Genomic DNA, 26010 nt, shown 5'->3' on the forward strand with positions numbered 1-26010 from the left:
CTCTGCGTGCAGTTTGAAGGAAGTTGAAGGTAGTTTCTGCATTGCGCTAACGCTAGTTAGCAATTGCTCCAGAAACGACCTTCGACTACCTCCAAACTGCTTGCAGAGACATAAAAATGGTATCCATGAATTCATCGAACTATCCCCTATAAATCAAAATGACCATGGCACTCTTATCAGAGAGTTGCAGTTAGAAAGCCTGTATTGAATTGGCATGTCTATGTAGTAAAGTTAAAAACTAGGCAAACAAAACATCTGTGTGTGTGTTTGTATGAGAGCCTGGGCATGTCAGAGGTGCTTACAGCAACAGTGTCAGAGGCTGGGCTCAGCACAGTTCAACGGTTCAAAGGTCATCAGTGACTCCCCTCCTTCTCAGACTGTTTAAATCCCAGTCAGTCAGTGAGACAATAGACAGGACAACTGGCGTGGTGGTGTCCAACCCTTCACCATAACACAGAGTGGTAAGCACACACACACACACACACACACACACACACACACACACACACACACACACACACACACACACACACACACACACACACACACACACACACACACACACACACACACACACACACACACACACACACACACACACACACACACACACACACACACACACTGGACTGTAGGACTATACACATATTGCCTGTGAGAGGCAGTGTCTTTGTGTTGATATGGTTGTATACTTTATGTGTTGTGTACTGTATACCATTTTCTTCTGTTTGGTACCTAATATTCACTCTCTACTACTGTCCTCATTATCGATAGATTATCGCCTCTCTACCTGTTAATAATCTGACTCCAATATGTGTTTGAAAAGACAACACAGATACAGTAGTTTATATCCACCACCAGTATCATCCTCAGTGGATCACCTCACGATACTTGCAGACAGTTATGTAATAAGTACTCTTGTGTAAAGACTTTTGTCACATTCTCTTGGTTCTACAATCTCTTGTAGAAGTAGCTCTACTACCTTTTGCCCGTTTACACAGCCAGCTCAATTCCGATTATTTGGCATATCAGATACAGATCTGATCTTTTTCCAAACGTGTAAACAACAACAAAAACTAAATGGAATCTGATCTTTTGAGTTACGATTTGTATCATTTGTATTTGGTTCTAAAATCCGATACAATTCCGGTGCTCTGCATGCGAGTCTGGACATGCAGATCAGATTGTTTAACTCCTCACCAACTTTTCTTCTTCGCTAGAGTCTCTCTCTCACCAGCCAGGCAAACTCACCCCCACACACACGACCTGCTGTTACCACGACAACCACCCCAGACATTTTATGCAAACTCCAGAATTACAACTGCACGTCGCATTCTAAGCAAAGCCATTACAACTGCTTAGGAAGCAGCCGCCAATGTCATTCAAACTGTCACAATCTGCTGCAAACCTAAGTACTCTTTATTTATTAACTCTTCAAAATTATTACTTCTAGGACGCAAGGACCTTGAGGGCATTCATTCGGTATGGTTAAGGTTGGGGTAATGGTTAGGAATAAAACAGAAAATCTCAATTTAAAGAAACAAGTGCCTACCCAGCAAACCAAAATTGGTTCTTTGAATGTTCTGGGAAAGGTGTAAAAAAAAAAACAGAACCGTTTTTTCCTGTTCTTTAAAGGTTCCCAAAACATTTCATTAGGTTATTGGAACAATGTGGGGACATTACAAGATATAGGTTCCCAAAACACAAAATATGGACAAGTAACTGCCTTGTAAATAAAGTGTGTTTCACCATTACATACAGATACACGTGGCCACCACATAATCCACTGGAGTGTGACCTGATATTTAAAGGAACACTGACAGTAAATGATCATTGCATCTGCGTGTTATTTCAGAGGCAACATCAGTGTGAACACGCAACTCTGACATGGGTCACGTTTCAAACTGAGTGTGGACAGTCAGACAAAAATCGGATTGAAGAAATATGCTGCGTAAACATAGCCTACGCTATAGTTGTTTTGTTTGACATTGGAATTCATGCTGGAAATATTAACTGAAAATACTAACTGCTGATAATATTAACGTTAGGCTGGCCCATTATTTTTAGTGCAACCCTAAAAGTAAATGTGTAATATGACCCCAGCAGAGCATTCCTCTAGACAACTGATGGGTGTGTGCCTGTGTGAGAGGGGGTGATCATGTTTCACATGCTTTTTGAACTGTCATAATTCAATTGTTAAGCAAGTGATAACCTGTGTGACTGTTATGTTAGCCTGTTGGATTAACATGTCTGATATGAGTTTACAGTCATGATGTGCTGTACAGCCATTACCGATGACAACCTTAGATAATGATGTGCCCTGACCTATTTCTCACCTCAACGGATTCATACTCGTCCAAAGTCCCATATAGCCAGAAAACACCAGATGATTCAACATCCTCTGTGTGTGTCCTATATGTGAGTACAACTGTCTAAAATCTGGTTGGTCTGTGTCTTCCTCTACAACACTGCACCCCAGGCTCAACCCTGCAGCCCAGCCATGAGCAGCACCAAACAACTCAACAACAGGAGCGGAGACAATGGTGAGGTCATGGGTTACATGTGTTTATGTGGTCACGTTCCCCTGCTCAGACATTGCATGCACCAACCAATGGCTGTGTGCCACATCATCGACTGTACAATCGGGCACTAGATTGCTATAACATATGATGTGTTTAGCTGATACGTAAATACAGTAGGGAAAAAAAGTATTTAGTCAGCTACCAATTGTGCAAGTTTTCCCACTTAAAAAGATGAGAGAGGCCTGTAATTTTCATCATAGGTACATGTCAACTATGACAGACAAAATGAGGAAAAGAAATCCAGAAAATCACATTGTAGGATTTTTAATGAATTTATTTGCAAATTATGGTGGAAAATAAGTATTTGGTCAATAACAAAAGTTTCTCAATACTTTGTTATATACCCTTCGTTGGCAATGACACATGTCAAACGTTTTCTGTAAGTCTTCACAAGGTTTTCACACACTGTTGCTGGTATTTTGGCCCATTCCTCCATGCAGATCTCCTCTAGAGCAGTGCTGTTTTGGGGCTGTCGCTGGGCAACACAGACTTTCAACTCCCTCCAAAGATTTTCTATGGGGTTGAGATCTGGAGACTGGCTAGGCCACTCCAGGACCTTGAAATGCTTCTTACGAAGCCACTCCTTCGTTGCCCGGGCGGTGTGTTTGGGATCATTGTCATGCTGAAAGACCCAGCCACGTTTCATCTTCAATGCCCTTGCTGATGGAAGGAGGTTTTCACTCAAAATCTCACGATACTTGGCCCCATTCATTCTTTCCTTTACACGGATCAGTCGTCCTGGTCCCATTGCAGAAAAACAGCCCCAAAGCATGATGTTTCCACCCCCATGCTTCACAGTAGGTATGGTGTTCTTTGGATGCAACTCAGCATTCTTTGTCCTCCAAACACGACGAGTTGAGTTTTTACCAAAAAGTTCTATTTTGGTTTCATCTGACCATATGACATTCTCCCAATCCTCTTCTGGATCATCCAAATGCACTCTAGCAAACTTCAGACGGGCCTGGACATGTACTGGCTTAAGCAGGGGGACACGTCTAGCACTGCAGGATTTGAGTCTCTGGCGGCGTAGTGTTTTACTGATGGTAGGCTTTGTTACTTTGGTCCCAGCTCTCTGCAGGTCATTCACTAGGTTCCCCCGTGTGGTTCTGGGATTTTTGCTCACCGTTCTTGTGATCATTTTGACCCCACGGGGTGAGATCTTGCGTGGAGCCCCAGATCGAGGGAGATTATCAGTGGTCTTGTATGTCTTCCATTTCCTAATAATTGCTCCCACAGTTGATTTCTTCAAACCAAGCTGCTTACCTATTGCAGATTCAGTCTTCCCAGCCTGGTGCAGGTCTACAATTTTGTTTCTGGTGTCCTTTGACAGCTCTTTGGTCTTGACCATAGTGGAGTTTGGAGTGTGACTGTTTGAGGTTGTGGACAGGTGTCTTTTATACTGATAACAAGTTCAAACAGGTGCCATTAATACAGGTAACGAGTGGAGGACAGAGGAGCCTCTTAAAGAAGAAGTTACAGGTCTGTGAGAGCCAGAAATCTTGCTTGTTTGTAGGTGACCAAATACTTATTTTCCACCATAATTTGCTAATAAATTCATAAAAAATCCTACAATGTGATTTTCTGGATTTTCTTTTCTCATTTTGTCTGTCATAGTTGACGTGTACATATGATGAAAATTACAGGCCTCTCTCATCTTTTTAAGTGGGAGAACTTGCACAATTGGTGGCTGACTAAATACTTTTTTTCCCCACTGTACCTATCCAGACTTTGTAAGATCTGGTATGCGTCAGCAACGTCTGAGCAGAGGAACGCACCCCTTGTGCTTGAGTGTAGCACGTGCAATGATGTCACATTCTCTGAGACCTGAAGTGTCGACTTCAGGACGAAATGTTGATGTGAACGCAAGATCGAGCCCTGTGTGTGTCAACAGACTGGGTGGATCACCTATCTCTTCCTCCAAACAAGTAAAAATGCTATTTATGATGTGTGATATCAGAAAGCTTGAACATTTGTCTTCTCTCTCCATGGCAGCATCCAAGAAGAGGTGCCCCTTGGCCACGGGGCTGGAGGGCATTGCCCCCCTTGTGCGCACTGTTGAAGAGATCCCTGAGCCCATCACCACGGTGATCAAGGGGAACATCCCATCCTGGATCAATGGAAGCTTCCTGCGGAATGGGCCCGGAAAGTTTGAGTTCGGCAAAGACAAGTACAAAATAAAATTATACACAGACACCACGTATACTCAACACATACACACACATACACACAGACACTCACCCTTACACCCATAGACTCACCCTTACACCCATAGACTCACCCTTACACCCATAGACTCACCCTTACACCCATTGTTCTTTGTCTCTGTCCTCAGCTTCAACCACTGGTTTGATGGAATGGCCTTGATGCACCGCTTCTACATCCATGACGGTGAGGTGACCTACAGCAGCCGCTTCCTGCGCAGCGACTCCTACGTGCGTAATTCTGAGAAAGATCGCATTGTGGTGTGTGAGTTTGGAACCATGGCCATGCCTGACCCCTGCAAGAACTTCTTTGCTCGATTCTTATCCCGCTTCAAGATTCCCAGTAAGTGTCTTCAGAGTTGTGTCCCTCTGTGTGCAGTACATTCCCCCATTGTTCTGATTGCGGCTTGCGGCATTGGCCAGGGCTGTTGACTCTATGTATTGTGTTGCTCACAATGTATGTATTGTGTTGAGATTACAAATATGATGGTCGAAAGCTAGTGCATGTTTCTGTGAGTGTAGGAATGCTTAGAGATCAGGAGAGCATATTTTTGTGTGGGCTACCTGAGCAGTTAGAGAGAGAAAGAGAGATAGACAGAGAAACTTCTGACTTTTAAAAGCTCTGTATTTAACCATTTCTGTAATTAAACAGAAGAGCATTAAACATTGATCTACAGAAGTATTTTGCTGCATCAAAGCATAACCGATTGTAAACCAGCACAGCTAGATTAGGGTCAATAGAAAAAATAGCAGAATTGTAACACACCACATTTTTGAAGACACAAGGATTATTCATGGCCCAATAGAAAGTAAAGTCCACAGTGCCCCACACAGGAGGTTGGTGGCACCTTAATTGGGGAGAATGGGCTCATGGTATTGGCTGGAGCGGTATTGGTGGAATGGAATCAAATACATAAAACATGGTTTCCATGTGTTTGATGCCATTCCATTCGCTCTGTTCCAGCCATTATTATGAGCCATTCTCCCCTCAGCAGCCTCCACTAGCATTGACCCAGTATCTGTGAGTTAGAGATGTTGACGATGAGTATTACAGGTCTCCTCTCTAATGCCCAGCTCTGATTCAAACTCCCATTAGACAGCTCTGCAAGCGTTTTAATGTCAAAATACGTTCGTTAGTCACCAAATATAGTGTTTCTTCATTTACTCCCGTTACAGCCGGTATGTACTTCCAAAAAAAGTCTAGAAGAGTTGAATGTTCATTTTGTCATTATAGTACTGCTGTATATTGTTTATATGGTCTGTCTTTGAGTTTAGTTGCACAGCGAAACCCCATATTTGGTGGGGAACATTCCGATTTTGACATTAAAACGCTTGCAGAGCTGTCTAATGGGAGTTTGAATCGGCGCTTCCTGGGCATTAGAGACATCTCAAACGCACAGATACTGGGGCAAGTCCACAGATACTTGTGCCACAACAAGTGACTTTAATAGTCACACAACGTCTGTGTCCACTCCTTCCTGTTTAGATTAGTGTGATTTCTAGCTTAGCCTGACCTAAAAGGAAATAGACACGTGAACATTGTGTCCTGTACTTACAAAAAAAATGAACATATTGAAAGTATTGGAGGGTGTTGCTGCTGTAGGATGGTGTAGAGTTCAGAATTTTCTACACATATGCTTGTGAAAGTGTAGATCATAAGTGCATATCACTGAGAAAGATAAAACTCTGCTGATTGGCAAAAATGTTCTGTAGGTACAGTTGAAGTCGGAAGTTTACATATACCTTAGCCAAATACATTTAATCTCAGTTTTTCACAATTCCTGACATTTAATCCTAGTAAAAATTCAATGTCTTAGGTCAGTTAGGATCACCACTTTATTTTAAGAATGTGAAATGTCAGAATAATAGTAGAGAGAATGATTTATTTAAGCTTTTATTTCTTTCATCACATTCCCAGTGGGTCAGAAGTTTACATACACTCAACTAGTATTTGGTAGCATTGCCTTTAAATTGTTTAACTTGGGTCAAACGTTTCGGGTAGCCTTCCACAAGCTTCCCACAATAATTTGGGTGATTTTTGGCAAATTCCTCCTGACAGAGCTGGTGTAACTGAGTCAGGTTTGTAGGCCTCCTTGCTCGCACACGCTTTTTCAGTTCTGCCCACAAATGTTCTATAGGATTGAGGTCAGAGCTTTGTGATGGCCACTCCAATACCTTGACTTTGTTGTCGTTAAGCCATTTTGCCACAACTTTGGAAGTATGCTTGGGTTCATTGTCCATTTGGAAGACCCATTTGCAACCAAGCTTTAACTTCCTGACTGATGTCTTGAGATGTTGCTTCAATATATCCACATCATTTTCCTTCCTCATGATGCCATCTATTTTGTGAAGTGCACCAGTCCCTCATGCAGCAAAGCACCCCCACAGCATGAAGCTGCCACCCCCGTGCTTCACGGTTGGGATGGTGTTCTTCAGCTTGCAAGCAACCCCCTTTTTCCTCCAAACATAGTGATGGTCATTATGGCCAAACAGTTCTATTTTTGTTCCATCAGACCAGAGGATATTTCTCCAAAAAGTATGATCTTTGTCCCCATGTGCAGTTGCAAACCGTAGTCTGGCTTTTTTATGGCGGTTTTGGAGCAGTGGCTTCTTCCTTGCTGAGCAGCCTTTCAGGTTATGTTGATATAGGACTCGTTTTACTGTGGATATAGATACCTTTGTACCTGTTTCCTCCAGCATCTTCACAAGGTCCTTTGCTGTTGTTCTGGGATTGATTTGCACTTTTTGCACCAAAGTACGTTCATCTCTAGGAGACAGAACGCGTCTCCTTCCTGAGTGGTATGATGGCTGCGTGGTCCCATGGTGTTTATACTTGCATACTATTGTTTGTACAGATGAACGTGGTACCTTCAGGCATTTTGACATTTCTCCCAAGGATGAACCAGACTTGTGGAGGTCTACAATATTTTTTCCGAGGTCTTGGCTGATTTCTTTTGATTTTCCCATGATGTCAAGCAAAGAGGCACTGAGTTTGAAAGTAGGCCTTGAAATACATCCACAGGTACACCTCCAATTGACTCAAATTATGTCAATTAGCCTATCAGAAGCTTCTAAAGCCATGACATCATTTTCTGGAATTTTCCAAGCTGTTTAAAGGCACAGTCAACTTAGTGTATGGAAACTTCTGACCCACTGGAATTGTGATACAGTGAATTATAAGTGAAATAATCTGTCTGTAAACAATTGTTGGAAAAATGACTTGTGTCACGCACAAAGTAGAGTGTCCTAACCGACTTGCCAAAACTATAGTTTGTTAACAAGAAATGTGTGGAGTGGTCGAAAAACAAGTTTTAATGACTCCAACCTAAGTGTATGTAAACCTCCGACTTCAACTGTAAATGCTCCAGTCCTGATATCTGGATTTGTTAACAGAGGCCACAGACAATGCCAGTGTGAACTTTGTGAAGTACAAGGGAGACTATTATGTAAGCACAGAGACCAACTACATGCGGCGGGTGGATCCACAGAGCCTGGAGACCAAGGAGAAGGTACAGCTATTGTCTGTTACAACTATCACACCAAGGATGGAGTTGAACATATTTTACAGAATTCAGGGGGATCTTACAGTTATGATGATGATGATGTTTGCAGTGATGATGATGACTATAATGATGAAGTGTCCTTATGTTCATAGGTGGACTGGACTCAATACATTGCAGTAAACTCAGCCACAGCCCATCCTCATTATGACCGTGAAGGGGCTTCGTACAACATGGGCAACTCCTATGGCAAGGGCGGTATGTTAGCTACCTACCTCCCTACCTACCTATCTACCCCTACCTACAGTGAGGGAATAAAGTATTTGATCCCCTGCTGATTTTGTACGTTTGCCCACTGACAAAGACATGATCAGTCTATAATTTTAATGGTAGGTTTTTTTTAACAGTGAGAGACAGAATAACAACAAAAAAATCCAGAAAAAAACGCATGTGAAAATGTTTATAAATTGATTTGCATTTTAATGAGGGAAATAAGTATTTGACCCCTCTGCAAAACATGATTTAGTACTTGGTGGCAAAACCCTTGTTGGCAATCACAGAGGTCAGACGTTTTTTGTAGTTGGCCACCAGGTTTGCACACATCTCAGGAGGGATTTTGTCCCACTCCTCTTTGCAGATCTTCTCCAAGTCATTAAGGTTTCGAGGCTGACATTTGGCAACATGAACCTTCAGCTCCCTCCACAGATTTTCTATGGGATTAAGGTCTGGAGACTGGCTAGGCCAGTCCTAATCTGAGCCAGAAATCTTTCTGATTGAGAGGGGGTCAAATACTTATTTCCCTCATTAAAATGCAAATCAATTTATAACATTTTTGACATGTGTTTTTTTCTGAATTGTTTTGTTGTTATTCTGTCTCTCACTGTTCAAATAAACCTGCCATTAAAATGATAGACTGATAATTTCTTTGTCAGTGGGCAAACTTACAAAATCAGCAGGGGATCAAATACTTTTTTCCCTCACTGTAAGTATTCAGACCCTTTACTCAGTACTTTGTTGAAGCACCTTTGGCAGTGATTACAGCCTCGAGTCTTCTTCTCGAGTCGTTTGACGCTACAAGCTTGGCACACCTGTATTTGGGGAGTTTCTCCCATTCTTTTCTGCAAATCCTCTCAAGCTCTGTCAGGTTGGATGGGGAGCGTTGCTGCACAGCTATTTTCAGGTCTCTCCAGAGATGTTCAACCGGGTTCAATTCCGGGCTCTGGCTGGTCCACTCAAGGACATTCAGAGCAGGTTTTCATCAAGGATCTCTCTGTGCCTCGATCCTGACGTCTCCCAGTCCCTGCCGCTGAAAAACATCCCCACAGCATGATGCTGCCACCACCATGCTTCACCGTAGGGATGATGCCAGGTTTACTTCAGACATGACGCTTGGCATTCAGGCCAATGATTTCAATCTTGGTTTCATCAGACCAGACAATCTTATTTCTCATGGTCTGAGAGTCTTTAGGTGCCATTTGGCAAACTCCAAGCGGGCTGTCATGTGCCTTTTACTGAGGAGTGGCTTCCATCTGGCCACTCTACCATAAAGGCCTGATTGGTGGAGTGCTGTAGAGATGGTTGTCCTTCTGGAAGGTTCACCCATCTCCACAGAGGAACTCTAGAGCTCTGTCAGAGTGACCATCAGTTTTTTGGTCACCTCCCTGACCAAGGCCCTTCTCCCCTGATTTCTTAGAGCTGGGCAGCCAGCTCTAAGAAGAGTCTTGGTGGTTCCAAACTTCTTCCATTTAAGAATGATGGACGCCACTGTGTTCTTGGGGACCTTCAATGCTGCAGATATTTTTTGGTACCCTTCTCCAGATCTGTGCCTTGACACAATCCTGTCTCGGAGCTCTACAAACAATTCCTTCGACCACATGGCTTGGTTTTTGCTCTGACATGCACTGTCAACTGTGGGTCCTTAAATAAACAGGTGTGTGCCTTTCCAAATCAAAGGTTTCTGAATACTTATGTAAATATGGTATTTCTGTTTTTAATTTGTAATACATTTGCTCAAATTCTAAAAACCTGTTTTAGCTTTGTCATTATGGGGTATTGTGTGTAGATTGCTGAGGATTTGTATTTATTTAATCCATTTTAGAATAAGGCTGTAACGGATCTTGGAATCCAAGATGGCGTAGCAGTGCGGTCGTGTTCTTTGTTGTGTGTCCGTGTAAATAGCCAGTTTTTTGTATTATTTTGTATTTTTCATACATATTTCCTTATCACACTTTTCATCCTTCTACTAAATATACTTTCCTGCAACCCGCCTCACTCAATGTGGAACGGATTCTATTATTTACTCACCTTTATCTAGAATCTCCAGTTGAAACTAGCTAGCCAGCTAACTAGCTACTTGCTATTAGCCACCGTTAGCGGTTTTCACCCAGAACATCGGATTTTCTGCCGGAATAACTGAATCACTGGTCCCTAACACTGGATCGCAACTAGCTAATCACCACTGCCCCCGAAGCAAGCACCAGTTAGCCTTGAGCCAGGCCCATATCCTGGCTATCTACCTCTTTGTCTATCGGACGGGAGTAGCCCGCTAACTAGCTACTTGCTATTAGCCACCGTTAGCAGTTTTTCACCATTGTCCGTGGCCTGCACTACCTACCAGCCAGCTCTAGCCTGGACTATTATCGGCCAGTCTGCACTGTCTGCACAGCGCGTTATCGAACCAGAACATAACAGATTTTCTGCCGGAATCACTAAATCACTGGACCTTTAACACCTGATCATCGTAACTAGCAAGCTGCAACCAAATGGATGTTGTTGTTGGCTAATCAGCCTTGAGCTAGCCTCGAGTTAGGCACATCTCCCGGCTATCTACCTCTCTGTCAACCGGACGGGACCTCCTAGAGTCGACACGGAGCCCCGCCGATCCATCACGACTGGTCTGCCGACGTAATCGTCTATGGTTTCAACAGGCTTCCCGTTGCGACGACCACGAAGATCCATCTGCTAGCCCCGGCCCGCTAGCACACACAAACAACAGCCGTGCTTCCTGCTCACTGTGCTTTAGCACCAATTCGAACTGCTCTCGGACTCACATATTGCTGTTCACTGGACCTTATGATCACTCAGATGCACAGCTGATGCCTGCTGGACTGTTCCTTTACACGGTACCCTGTCCTGTTTATCTGTTTAGCCTCAGCCCAAACTTTCATCGCCATTACCAGTTGTTGTCTTAGCTCTCTCTAATAACACCTGTGATTGCTTTATGCCTCTCTCCCATGTCAATATGCCTTGCCTATTGCTGTTCCAGTTAGTTCTTATTATACAATTTCAATATAGAAGTCATTCTCAAACTGCCTCAAATAGCTCATTTGTTCCACCCCCAATACATGCCGAGACCAGCGCATTCGGTGCCTCCAGTGATGCTATCTCTTTCATTGTTACCCAACGCTTAGGTTTACCTCCACTGTACTCATATCCTTCCATATCCTTGTTTGTACATAATGCCCAGAATCTATTCTACAACGCCTGGAAATCTGCCCCCTTTATTCTCTGTACCCAATGCACTAGAAGACCAGTTCTTAAAGCCTTTAGCTGTATCCTTATTCTAGTCCTCCTCTGTTCCTCTGGTGATGTAGAGGCTAACCCAGGCCCTGCAGCCCCCAGTATCACTCCTACTCTCCAGGAGTTATCGTTTGTTGACATCTGTAACTGTAAAAGCCTTGGTTTGAGTTATTCACTGCATTAGCACACTCCGCCAACCCTGATGTTCTAGCAGTGTCTGAATCCTGGCTTAGGAAGGCCACCAAAAATTCAGAAATGTCCATCCCCAACTACAACATTTTCCGTCTAGATAGAACTGCCAAAGGGGGTGGAGTTGCAATCTACTGTAGAGATAGCCTGCAGAGCTCTATCATACTATCCAGGTCTGTGCCCAAACAGTTTGAGCTCCTACTTCTAAAAATCCACCTTTCTCACTGTTTCTGCTTGCTACAGACCCCCCTCAGCCCCCAGCTGTGCCCTGGACACCATATGTGAATTGATTGCCCCCCATCTATCCTCAGAGTTTGTACTGCTTGGTGACCTAAACTGGGATATGCTTAACACCCCGGCCATCCTACAATCCAAACTAGATGCCCTCAATCTCACACAAATTATCAAGAAACCTACCAGGTACAACCCTAAATCTTTAAACATGGGCACCCTCATAGATATCATCCTGACTAACTTACCCTCTAAATACACCTCCGCTGTCTTCAACCAGGATCTCAGCGATCACTGCCTTATTGCCTGCGTCCGTAACGGGTCCGCGGTCAAACGACCACCCTTCATCACTGTCAAACGCTCCCTAAAACACTTTAGCGAGCAGGCCTTCCTAATTGACCTGGCCCAGGTATCCTGGATGGATATCGATCTCATTCCGTCAGTAGATGATGCCTGGTTGTTCTTTAAAAGTGCTTTCTTCTCAATCTTAAATATGCATGCCCCATTCAAAAAATTCAGAACTAAGAACAGATATAGCCCCTGGTTCTCCTCAGACTTGACTGCCCTTGACCAGCACAAAAACTATCCTGTGGCGTACTGCATTAGCATCGAATAGCTCCCGCAATATGCAACTTTTCAGGGAAGTTAGGAACCAATATACAGAAGCAGTTAGGAAAGCAAAGGCTAGCTTTTTCAAACAGAAATTTACATTCTGTAGCACTAACTCCAAAAAGTTTTGGGACACTGTAAAGTCCATGGAAAATAAGAACACCTCCTCCCAGCTGCCCACTGCACTGAGGCTAGGAAACACTATCACCACCGATAAATTTACAATAATCGAGAATTTCAACAAGCATTTTGCTACGGCTGGCCATGCTTTCCACCTGGCTACCACTACCCCGGCCACCAGCTCTGCACCCTCCGCTGCAACTTGCCCATGCCCTCCCTGCTTCTCTTTCACACAAATTCAGACAGCTGATGTTCTGAAAGAGCTGCAAAATCTGGACCCCTACAAATCATCTGGACTAGACAATCTGGACCCTTTCTTTCTAAAAATAGCCGCCGAAATTGTCGCAACCCCTATTACTAGCCTGTTCAACCTCTCTTTCGTAACGTCTGAGATCCCCAGAGATTTGAAAGCTGCCGCGGTCATCCCCCTCTTCAAAGGGGGTGACACTCTAGATCCAAACTGTTACAGACCTATATCCATCCTGCCCTGCCTTTCGAAAGTATTTGAAGGCCAAGTTAACAAACAGATCACCGACCATTTCGAATCCCACCGTACCTTCTCCGCTATATAATCCAGTTTCCGAGCTGGTCATGGGTGCACCTCAGCCACGCTCAAGGTCCTAAACGATATTATAACCGCGATCGATAATAGACAGTACTGTGCAGCCGTCTTCATCGACCTGGCCAAGGCTTTCGACTCTGTCAACCACCACATTCTTATTGGCAGACTAAATAGCCTTGGTTTCTCAAATGACTGCCTCGCCTGGTTCACCAACTACTTCTCATATAGAGTTCAATGTGTCAAATCGGAGGGCCTGTTGTCTGGACCTATGGCAGTCTCTATGGGGGTGCCACAGGCTTCAATTCTTGGGCCGACTCTTTTCTCTGTGTATATCAATGATGTCGCTCTTGCTGCTGGTGACCCTCATATCCACCTCTACGCAGATGACCATCATTTTGTATACATCTGGCCCTTCATTGGACACTGTGTTAACAAACCTCCAAATGAGCTTCAATGCCATACAACACTCCTTCCGTAGCCTCCAACTGCTCTTAAACACTAGTAAAACTAAATGCATGCTCTTCAATCGAATGCTGCTGGCACCCGCCCACCCGACTAGAATCACTACTCTCGACGGGTCTGACCTAGATTATGTGGATAACTACAAATACCTAGGTGTCTGGTTAGACTGTAAACTCTCCTTCCAGACTCACATTAAGCATCTCCAATCCAAAGTGAAATCTAGAATCGGCTTCCTATTTCGCAAACAAAGCCTCCTTCACTCATGCTGCCAAACATGCCCTCGTAAAACTGACTATCCTACCGATCCTTGACTTCGGCGATGTCATTTACAAAATAGCCTCCAACACTCTACTCAGCAAATTGGATGTAGTCTATCACAGTGCCATCCATTTTGTCACCAAAGCCCCATATACTACCCACCATTGTGACCTGTACGCTCTTGTTGGCTGGTCCTCACTACATATTCGTCGCCAAACCCACTGGCTCCAGGCCATCTATAAATCACTGCTAGGCAAATCTCCGCCTTATCTTAGCTCATTGGTCACCATAGCAACACCCACCCGTAGTATGCGCTCCAGCAGGTATATCTCACTGGTCATCCCCAAAGCCAACACCTCCTTTGGCCGCCATTCCTTCCAGTTCTCTGCTGCCAATGACTGGAACGAACTGCAAAAATCTCTGAAGCTGGAGACTCTTATCTCCCTCACTAACTTTAAGCATCAGTTGTCAGAGCACCTTACCGATCACTGCACCTGTACACAGCCCTTCTGAAATTAGCCCACTCAACTACCTCATCCCCATATTGTTATTTATTTTGCTCATTTGCACCCCAGTATCTCTATTTGCACATAATCTCTTGCACATCTATCATTCCAGTGTTAATACTAATTGTAATTATTTTGCACTATGGCCTATTTATTGCCTTACCTCCATAACTTGCTACATTTGCACACACTGTATATATATTTTCAGTGTGTGCTATTTTTGACTTTATGTTTTGTTTACCCCATATGTAACTCTGTGTTGTTGTTTTTATCGCACTGCTTTGCTTTATCTTGGCCAGGTCGCAGTTGTAAATGAGAACTTATTCTCAGCTGGCTTACCTGGTTAAATAAAGGTGACAAAAAACAAAAAAACAAAAAAATATGATAATCACTATTATCATGTATGATATGATGCAACCTCTGACATGGTGATTGGTAATGTAAATTCACCCTCTATTGGCCCGTCGCTGTGTCTCATCCCAGGCTTTTTTTACAACATCATCCGTGTGCCTCCGCCTGAGAAGGTAGAGGGGGAGGACAAGGCTGATTTCAGTGGAGCTCAGGTCCTCTGCTCCATCCCAGCCTCTGACTACAAGAAACCATCCTACTACCACAGCTTCGGTCAGTATCCAACTATCTCCTCCCTCCGCCTCCCCCTTTATCTTTCTCCCTCTACAACAGCGGTGCTGAATTTCAATGACTGGTTCTCACTCTCCTAACTTCCTCTTTCTTTACTACCTCAGCTAAAGCATGTCCATGACAACTTTATTATCTCCAACTGCATTTTCCTCTCTCTGACTGTTTCTCCAATTGAGAACTGGTTGAGATTGGTTTAAGTGTTTGTGTGCTCTATCCATGTGTGTGTGTGTGTGTGTTTCAGTGGTTGTGTGTGTGTGTGTGTGTGCCTGTGTGTGTGGGTGTGTGTACGCATGTGTGTGTATGTGTGTGTGTGTGTGTGTGTGTGTCTGTCTGGTTCATAAATCATGTTATTGGAGGTAAAACCTATACTCACAATATGAAGTAGGTTGTTTGAAACAGTGGTGAATACATGTTGCTTGTAGTGCAATAGACCAATATACAGTGGGGAAAAAAAGTATTTAGTCAGCCACCAATTGTGCAAGTTCTCCCACTTAAAAAGATGAGAGAGGCCTGTAATTTTCATCATAGGTACACGTCAACTATGACAGACAAAATGAGAAAAAAAATCCAGAAAATCACATTGTAGGATTTTTTATGAATTTATTTGCAAATTATGGTGGAAAATAAGTATTTGGTCAATAACAAAAGTTTCTCAATACTTTGTTATATACCCTTTGTTGGCAATGACACAGGTCAAACGTTTTCTGTAAGTCTTCACAAGGTTTTCACACACTGTTGCTGGTATTTTGGCCCATTCCTCCATGCAGATCTCCTCTAGAGCAGTGATGTTTTGGGGCTGTCGCTGGGCAACACGGACTTTCAACTCCCCTCCAAAGATTTTCTATGGGGTTGAGATCTGGAGACTGGCTAGGCCACTCCAGGACCTTGAAATGCTTCTTACGAAGCCACTCCTTCGTTGCCCGGGCGGTGTGTTTGGGATCATTGTCATGCTGAAAGACCCAGCCACGTTTCATCTTCAATGCCCTTACTGATGGAAGGAGGTTTTCACTCAAAATCTCACGATACATGGCCCCATTCATTATTTCCTTTACACGGATCAGTCGTCCTGGTCCCTTTGCAGAAAAACAGCCCCAAAGCATGATGTTTCCACCCCCATGCTTCACAGTAGGTATGGTGTTCTTTGGATGCAACTCAGCATTCTTTGTCCTCCAAACACGACGAGTTGAGTTTTTACCAAAAAGTTGTATTTTGGTTTCATCTGACCATATGACATTCTCCCAATCCTCTTCTGGATCATCCAAATGCACTCTAGCAAACTTCAGATGGGCCTGGACATGTACTGGCTTAAGCAGGGGGACACGTCTCGCACTGCAGGATTTGAGTCCCTGGCGGCGTAGTGTGTTACTGATGGTAGGCTTTGTTACTTTGGTCCCAGCTCTCTGCAGGTCATTCACTAGGTCCCACCGTGTGGTTCTGGGATTTTTGCTCACCGTTCTTGTGATAATTTTGACCCCACGGGGTGAGATCTTGCGTGGAGCCCCAGATCGAGGGAGATTATCAGTGGTCTTGTATGTCTTCCATTTCCTAATAATTGCTCCCACAGTTGATTTCTTCAAACCAAGCTGCTTACCTATTGCAGATTCAGTCTTCCCAGCCTGGTGCAGGTCTACAATTTTGTTTCTGGTGTCCTTTGACAGCTCTTTGGTCTTGGCCATAGTGGAGTTTGGAGTGTGACTGTTTGAGGTTGTGGACAGGTGTCTTTTATACTAATAACAAGTTCAAACAGGTGCCATTAATACAGGTAACGAGTGGAGGACAGAGGAGCCTCTTAAAGAAGAAGTTACAGGTCTGTGAGAGCCAGAAATCTTGCTTGTTTGTAGGTGACCAAATACTTATTTTCCACCATAATTTGCAAATAAATTCATAAAAAATCCTACAAGGTGATTTTCTGGATTTTTTTTCCTCAATTTGTCTGTCATAGTTGACGTGTACCTATGATGAAAATTACAGGCCTCTCTCATCTTTTTAAGTGGGAGAACTTGCACAATTGGTGGCTGACTAAATACTTTTTTCCCCACTGTAGCTTCAGTACTTTTGATGCTTTTTACCAGCCCTAATATAACTTTTCAAATTAAACCTAGTTTTGGGGATTTAATAAAATACAGTGTCTTCAGAAAGTATTCATAAACCTTGACTTATTCCACATAAACCATTGTTGTGTTACAGTCTGAATTCAAAATGGATTAAATATATATTTTTCTCACCCATCTACACACAATACCCCATAATGACAAAGTAAAAACAAATGTTTAGACATTTTTGCAAATGTATTGAAGATTAAATAAATAAATATCTCATTTACATAAGTATCAGTGGCGGTCAGTGCCGTTTAAGATGAGGGAGGACGATTTTTTTTCTCCATGAGCATGGCCTCATTTCTATTACAGCATATTGGATGACTGTCATTCATATTCCATTCACCCAGTTCAATGTTACAGCGAAAGGGTTTAGGCTACTACATGATACAAAAATGTTCCCTATACCCATCATGAGGTTGCTACAACCTAGCCTATGAATGAAAGTTTACAACGTAGGTGCACTGTCACGATCGTTCATTAACGAGAAGGACCAAGGCGCAGCGTGATATGTATTCATATTTATTTACGTACTGAACACACGACAAAACAACAAACGAAACGTGAAGTCCAAGGTAGACAAAATAACATACCTCACACGGAACAAGATCCCACAACTGACTGGTGCCAAAAGGCTGCCTAAGTATGGTCCCCAATCAGAGACAACGAGCTACAGCTGCCTCTGATTGGGAACCACCCTGGCCAACATAGATCTAAACGATCTAGAAATGAAACATAGAAATAAACACAACACGAAATATACACACCCTGACTCAACAAATAACCGTCCCCTGAGTCAGGGCGTGACAGTACCCCCCCCCCCCCCACAAAGGTGCGGACTCCGACCGCGCCACATAAACCTAACAGTGTAGGGGCCGGGTGGGCATTCCGCCTCTGAGGCGGATCCGGCTCCGGGTGTAACCACCACTTACTCTCCACCTCCCCGTTGCGCCCCTGGTCTGGTCTGGACCTTGGCGCGCTGCTTCCTCTCTCCTTCCTCCCACGAAGTACCACGCCCTGTCTGGACCCTGGTGTGGGAGACCCCGAACCTGGAGAGGGGCTGACGTCTGGGTCTGGACTGGAACCGCTGACTGGAGCTGGACCCGACGACGGTGGATCGAACTGCTCTGGCTCCGGGGTGGAGCCGCTGACCGGAACTGGATCAGGCACCGGTGGAGCGGACTGCTCTGGCTCCGGAGTGGAGCCGCTGACCGGAGCTGGACTGGACCCCGGTGGAGCGGATTGCTCTGGCTCCGGAGTGGAGCAGCTGACTGGTGCCGGACCAGGCACCGGTGGAACAGGCACGGGCCGTGCCGGACTGGACACACGCACCACTGGCTTGGTGCGGGGAGCAGGCCAGACTGGGCTGACGATGCGCACCCCTGGCTTGGTGCGGGGAGCAGGAACGGGCCGGACTGGGCTGACGACGCGCACCACTGGCCTGGTGCGGGGTGCAGGAACGGGCCGGACTGGGCTGACGACGCGCACCACTGGCTTGGTGCGGGGAGCAGGAATGGGCCGTACCGGACTGGCGACGCGCACCACTGGCCTGGTGCGGGGAGCAGGAACAGGCCGGGCCGGGCTGGCGACGCGCACCACTGGCTGGGTGCGAGGGACAGGAACAGGCCGGACCGGGCTGGCGATGCGCACCACTGGCTTGATGCGAGGAGCAGGAACGGGCCGAACCATACTGGGAACACCCACCACTGGCTTAGTGCGGGAATCAGGAACGGGCCGGACCCGACTGGCGACACGCACCACTCGATTGGTGCGAGGAGCAGGACTGGGTCCCTTCATTAACCCCCGCTCCTTCTGCTGCCTAACCAGCTCCTCTCACCGTGCCGCTACACTTTCCTTCTGCTCCCTCTGCACCAATGACCCCCTTAACCTGGCGGCCTCCTCTGCTAAACGGCTGAACCGCTCTATCGTGGCCTCCTGCTGCCTCGTCGTCCACGGCGTGAGCCCCCCCCTAATTTTTTTTGGGCTTGTCTCTCCCCCGTGATCATGGCCTCCATCCCTCTTGCCAGACTCTCGCTCATCTCCTCCCAAGTCCATCCTCTCTCCTCATCACGCTGCTTGATCGAGGATTGGTGGGATCTTCTGTCACGATCGTTCATTAACGAGAAGGACCAAGGCGCAGCGTGATATGTATTCATATTTATTTACGTACTGAACACACGACAAAACAACAAACGAAACGTGAAGTCCAAGGTAGACAAAAGAACATACCTCACACGGAACAAGATCCCACAACTGACTGGTGCCAAAAGGCTGCCTAAGTATGGTCCCCAATCAGAGACAACGAGCTACAGCTGCCTCTGATTGGGAACCACCCTGGCCAACATAGATCTAAACGATCTAGAAACTAAACATAGAAATAAACACAACACGAAATATACACACCCTGACTCAACAAATAACCGTACCCTGAGTCAGGGCGTGACATGCACACAGGTTGAGAGACAAAGACACTCTTGCCTGCATCTAAAAAGGATAACTAATTTAATGTTTTAACATTTTTAGTTTTATGAAATTCACTGAGGAGGATGGTCCTCCCCTTCCTCCTCTGAGGAGCCTCCACTGATAAGTATTCACACCCCTGAGTTAATACATGTTAGAATCACCTTTGGCAGCGATTACAGCTGTGGATCTTTCTAGGTAAGTCTCTAAGAGCTTTGCACACCTGGAATGTACAATATTTGGACATTATTATTTTAAAAATTCTTCAAGCTCTATCAAGTTGGTTGTTGATCATTGCTAGACAGCCATTTTCAAGTCTTGCCATAGATTTTCAAGCCGGCTGTAACACAACAAAATGTGGAAAAAGTCAAGTGGTGTGAATACTTTCTGAAGGCACTGTATGTTACCTGCCCAGCATATAATGTATGTTGCTGGTCGGAGGCCAGTATTTATTGCTACACATATTCCCTCAGCTCTACCTCTATCCCTGTGTGTGTTGTGTGACTGCAGCCATAATACCCTCAGCTCTACCTCTATCCCTGTGTGTGTTGTGTGACTGCAGCCATAATACCCTCAGCTCTACCTCTATCCCTGTGTGTGTTGTGTGACTGCAGCCATAATACCCTCAGCTCTACCTCTATCCCTGTGTGTGTTGTGTGACTGCAGCCATAATACCCTCAGCTCTACCTCTATCCCTGTGTGTGTTGTGTGACTGCAGCCATAATACCCTCAGCTCTACCTCTATCCCTGTGTGTGTTGTGCGACTGCAGCCATAATACCCTCAGCTCTACCTCTATCCCTGTGTGTGTTGTGTGACTGCAGCCATAATACCCTCAGCTCTACCTCTATCCCTGTGTGTGTTGTGTGACTGCAGCCATAATACCCTCAGCTCTACCTCTATCCCTGTGTGTGTTGTGTGACTGCAGCCATAATACCCTCAGCTCTACCTCTATCCCTGTGTGTGTTGTGTGACTGCAGCCATAATACCCTCAGCTCTACCTCTATCCCTGTGTGTGTTGTGTGACTGCAGCCATAATACCCTCAGCTCTACCTCTATCCCTGTGTGTGTTGTGTGACTGCAGCCATAATACCCTCAGCTCTACCTCTATCCCTGTGTGTGTTGTGTGACTGCAGCCATAATACCCTCAGCTCTACCTCTATCCCTGTGTGTGTTGTGTGACTGCAGCCATGTCAGAGAACTATGTGGTGTTCATAGAGCAGCCCATCAAGCTGGACCTGTTCAAGTTTATGCTGTTCAGGATCCAGGGCAAGAGCTTTCACAAGGTCATGACCTGGGAGCCACAGTGCGACACCATCTTCCACGTGGTGGACAGACACACAGGCGAGGTGAGTGTTAATGACCCAAACAATCTACATAGTTACAGTCATTGTGTAAAATAAGGAAATCTATATTTCCCAGGAAATCGACTCAATCCCCAAAGCACTGGTAAATGTAGAAATTCCGTGGTATATCTGTGCATTAACCAGTGCGACGGGGAAGGTATAGAATTTTCCAGGAAATCAATAGTTTTTCCAGATTTTACACATTTCCTGTAACATTTGCACTTATAGAACCAGTCCATTTAATCTCTGATTGGCTTGTTTGTCACCAATATGTCTGAAGTATTTTTGGTCTGTTTCATCCAATAGAAAAGCAAGGTAAAGTACCGCGCCCCGCCCATGTTCACCCTTCACCAGATCAACGCCTACGAGGACAAAGGGTTCCTTGTCATGGACATGTGCTGCGGGGACGATGGGGACGTCATTGGAGATTTCACACTAGAGAATCTTCGCAGGGCTCCAGGGGAGGAGATGGACAAGGTTTGTTGGTACAACGAACACACACACACACACACACACACACTAACACATATATACACACAAACACACACAAATATACAATATTATACTGGTACTCCCTGTATATAGCCAAGTTATCATTACTCATTGTGTATTTATTATTACTTTCATTATTTTACTGTTTTACTATAATTTCTCTATTTTCTTTCTCTCTGCATTGTTGGGAAGGGCCCGTAAGTAAGCATTTCACTGTTAGTCGACACCTGTTGTTTACGAAGCATGTGACAAATAAAAGTTCATTTTATTTTATTTGCACCAGACTGGTTAGATCTCAACCACTGAGTAGTTATAAAACTACAAGAACAATTCTCAATGATATCCTGCCCACTGCGAACATATGCAACAGATTAGCTAACATGCTGTTCACACATACTGTGGTTCGGTGTTACCTTAAGTTAATTTGTCTTACTACAGCTGCTGACAGATATGTGAAGAAAAATTTTTCATAGGCAATTGGTTTTGTTTTGTAAAATGTCTGTTTGTGAAAATGTCTGTTTCTGTTTTCTGCTATGTTAGTTTTATAACTCCATGTGCAGAAACCTTCCACGAAGATACGTCCTACCCCTGACGGTGACTGATGACACACCCAGCGACCAAAACCTTGTCACTCTGCCTTTCTGTCAAGCAACTGCGGTCAAGACTGGGTGTGGAGAGGTGTGTATACATGTGTGTGTGTGTTTATGCATGAATAAATGTGGGATATTTCCTGCTGTTCAATAAATTGTAATTTCAATGAATGATACAACCATTGATTCTTGACGAATATAACATACATTCATGAGGTTAGTACAACTGTCTTATCTTATAATGACTGCATTGTTTATGTTTAATTGACATTTTCATACCAGTCTATTTATACCAGTCTTTTTATATTTTCTGAATTGCTGAAGCGTTACTGATTGCACGACTGAAATGTAAGGGTAATTTCCGATTAAGCCGACATACAGTGCCTTCGAGAAGTATTCAGACCCCTTGACTTTTTCCAAATTTTGTTACGTTACAGCCTTATTCTAAAATTGATTAAGTTGTTTTTTTCTCTCATCAATCTACACACAATACCCCATAATGACAAAGCAAAACAGGTTTTTAGAAAAAAACAGAAATATCACATTTACATAAGTATTCAGACCCTTTACTTTATTGAAGCAGCTATGGCAGCGATTACAGCATCGAGTCTTCTTGGGTATGACGCTACAAGCTTGGCACACCTGTATTTGGGGAGTTTCTCCCATTCTTCTTTGCAGATCCTCTCAAGCTCTGTCTGGTTGGATGAGGAGCGTTGCTGCACAGCTATTTTCAGGTCTCTCCAGATATGTTTGATTGGGTTCAAGTCCGGGCTCTGGCTGGGCCTCTCAAGGACATTCAGAGGCCTGTCCCGAAGCCACTCCTGCGTTGTCTTGGCTGTGTGCTTAGGGTCGCTGTCCTGTTGGAAGGTAAGCCTTCGCCCCCAGTCTGAGGTCCTGAGTGCTCTGGAGCAGGTTTTCATCAAGGATCTCTCTGTACTTTGCTACGTTCATCTTTGCCTCGTTCCTGACTAGTCTCCCAATCCCTGCCGCTGAAAAACATCCCCACAGCATGATGCTGCCACCACCATGCTTCACCGTAGGGATGGTGAAGGTTTCCTCCAGACCTGACGCTTGGCATTCAGGCCCAAGAGTTCAATCTTGGTTTCATCAGACCTAAGAATCTTGTTTCTCATGGTCTGAGAGTCTTTAGGCGCCTTTTGGCAAACTTCAAGCGGGCTGTCATGTGCCTTTTACTGAGGAGTGGCTTCTGTCTGGCCACTCTACCATAAAGGCCTGATTGGTAGAGTGCTGCAGAGATGGTTGTCCTTCTGGAAAGTTCTCCCATCTCCACAGAGGAGATATAAAGCTCTGTCAGAGTGTCCATCGGGTTCTTGATCACCTCCCTGACCAAGATCCTTCTCCCCCAATTACTCAGTTTGGCCGGGCGGCCAGCTCTAGGAAGAGTCCTGGTGGTTCCAAACTTCTTCCATTTAAGAATTATGGAGGCCACTGTGTTCTTGGGGACCTTCAATGCTGCAGATATTTTTTGGTACCCTTCCCCAGATCTGTGCCTCGACACAATCCTGTCTCGGAGCTCTACGAACAATTATTTCGACCTCATGGCTTAGTTTTTTCTCTGACATACACTGTCAACTGTGGGACCTTATATGTGCCTTTCCAAATAATGTCCAAACAAATGAATTTACCACAGGTGGACTCCAATCAAGTTCTAGAAACATCTCAAGGATGATCAATGGAAACAGGATGCATCTGAGCTCAATTTCGAGTCTCATAGCAAAGGGTCTGAATACTTATGTAAATAAGGTATTTCAGTTTTTTATTTGTAATATATTTGCTCAAATTTCTAAAGACCTGTTTCCACTTCGTCATTATGGGGTATTGTGTGTAGATTGCTGAAAAACAATAATAATAATCAATTTTAGAATAAGGCTGTAACGTAACAAAATGTGGAAAAAGTCAAGGGGTCTGAATACTTTCCGAAGGCACTGTATGCAGTGTTTACCGTGAATGCAGTCTCCGCCAACGTGGGAACATTGCCTTAAAATGTGTATTGGGCTTTAGCGTTGAACTTCCGCGATACAGATTGAATAGAGGCCTAAGTGATGGGCTTGCTGTTTAGGCTGAAACACAAACTCAGTATTGTTGCTCTTAGAGGGGAAGCACAGCACTCAAGCACAATTGAACCAGCAACCCTTTACTCATAATTCTGTAAAAGGCAAACTAGCCTGCTAATGCTAACCCCTGGCATTGTGATGCATGTGTTCTGGCTGATGAAAATAAAATGTGTTTTTGTTGTCATGGCTACCTGACATGTCTTTCTCTCTTTGGCGTGTACTGCAGGTGCTCTGTACACATGAGGAGCTCTATGATGAAGAGTTGTTCCAGTACGGTGGCCTGGAGTTCCCACAGATCAACTATGCCCATTACAACGCGCGTCCATATCGCTACTACTATGCATGCGGCTTCGGACACGTGTTCAGCGACTCTCTGCTGAAGATGGATCTGGAGACCAAGAAACTTAAGGTTTTTATTTTTCTAACTTTCTCCCTCTGAAAAATACCAATTATCCACAGCTCAATAGCACCTTCAGAGTCAATGGTGAATCAGCTAGACTGCTAACCCTGCTTTTAGTGACCTACTGCTGTGTCCAATTTTAAGGACATATTGACATTTTCTCTGTGTAGGCGTGGCGTCACCCTGGTCTGTTCCCATCTGAGCCTGTGTTTGTTCCTGCACCCAATGCAACAGAGGAGGACGATGGTGTGGTCATGTCTATCATCATCACACCCAGAACTGTAAACAACAACAACATAATCAACAACAACAACAAAAACAACAACAAAAATGTATATTCACCATAGATAAATTACCTTTGACATTACATTGTACAACCATCTCTATATTTCTGTTTCCAGGAGAAAAGCACGTTCCTGCTGGTTCTGGATGCCAAGACCTTCACGGAGCTGGGCCGGGCAGAGGTTCCAGTCAACATTCCATATGGAACTCATGGAGTGTTCAATGAGATGCGCTGAAAATGCCAACGTCACAACCCCTTCAGCATTCTGCTTATGAAATTACTCCATCCATTGATGTCTTTTCTGATGCTGTTAAGATAACATCTCTCACTACTGCAGTGCTCTTGGACCCTTTTCGGTATAGCCAGAGGAGGAAGGCCATCTCCTCTGAGTCTGGTTCCTCTTGAGGCTAAGACTCTCGAGGTTTGTTCCTTCTAGGGAGTTTTCCCTTGCCACTGTACTTCTGCTGCTTGCTATTTGGAGTCTAGGCTGGGGTATAATAATAATAATAATAATAATAATAATAATAATAATAATAATAATAATAATAATAATAATAAAGTAATACATAGGATTTTTATAGCGCTATTACGTTTTTTTTACCAACTGCTAATGTAAAAAGGGCTTTATAAATATATCAAATTGATTTATTGATTTCACAGAACTGAGCAGCACCAGTTCCTTAGATCCTGTTAAAATGTAGACAAATCTATCTATGTCATATCATCATCAAAAGGTACCGTGCTCTGTAAATTAAATTATGTTGGTGACTGATCTGGTGTGTTTTCATGGACATTAACTGTGGACCTTGGACAAAAACTTGGGCCGGTTTTTCACTACTTTGGTATTCACAATCAGTGTCAATATTTGATCAAATATTTCTGCGGCAACTAA

The 26010-nt window shown here is 44.3% G+C and overlaps 1 protein-coding gene across 1 annotated transcript; it reads left to right on the forward strand.

The window, feature by feature from the left end:
* Positions 1-366: 366 nt before the first annotated feature.
* On the forward strand, positions 367-25890 carry LOC121584640 (beta,beta-carotene 9',10'-oxygenase). The gene is made up of 13 exons (XM_041900643.2): positions 367-461; positions 2480-2543; positions 4575-4749; positions 4915-5126; positions 8177-8292; positions 8439-8541; positions 15223-15360; positions 21121-21281; positions 21585-21755; positions 22311-22448; positions 24662-24844; positions 25006-25116; positions 25237-25890. Exons 2-13 carry the CDS (start codon positions 2501-2503, stop codon positions 25351-25353), a joined length of 1668 nt encoding a protein of 555 aa, XP_041756577.2. The 5' UTR covers positions 367-461; positions 2480-2500; the 3' UTR covers positions 25354-25890.
* Positions 25891-26010: the final 120 nt, after the last annotated feature.

This window comes from Coregonus clupeaformis, chromosome 16 (genome assembly GCF_020615455.1).
Source record: "Coregonus clupeaformis isolate EN_2021a chromosome 16, ASM2061545v1, whole genome shotgun sequence".
NCBI lineage: Eukaryota > Metazoa > Chordata > Actinopteri > Salmoniformes > Salmonidae > Coregonus > Coregonus clupeaformis.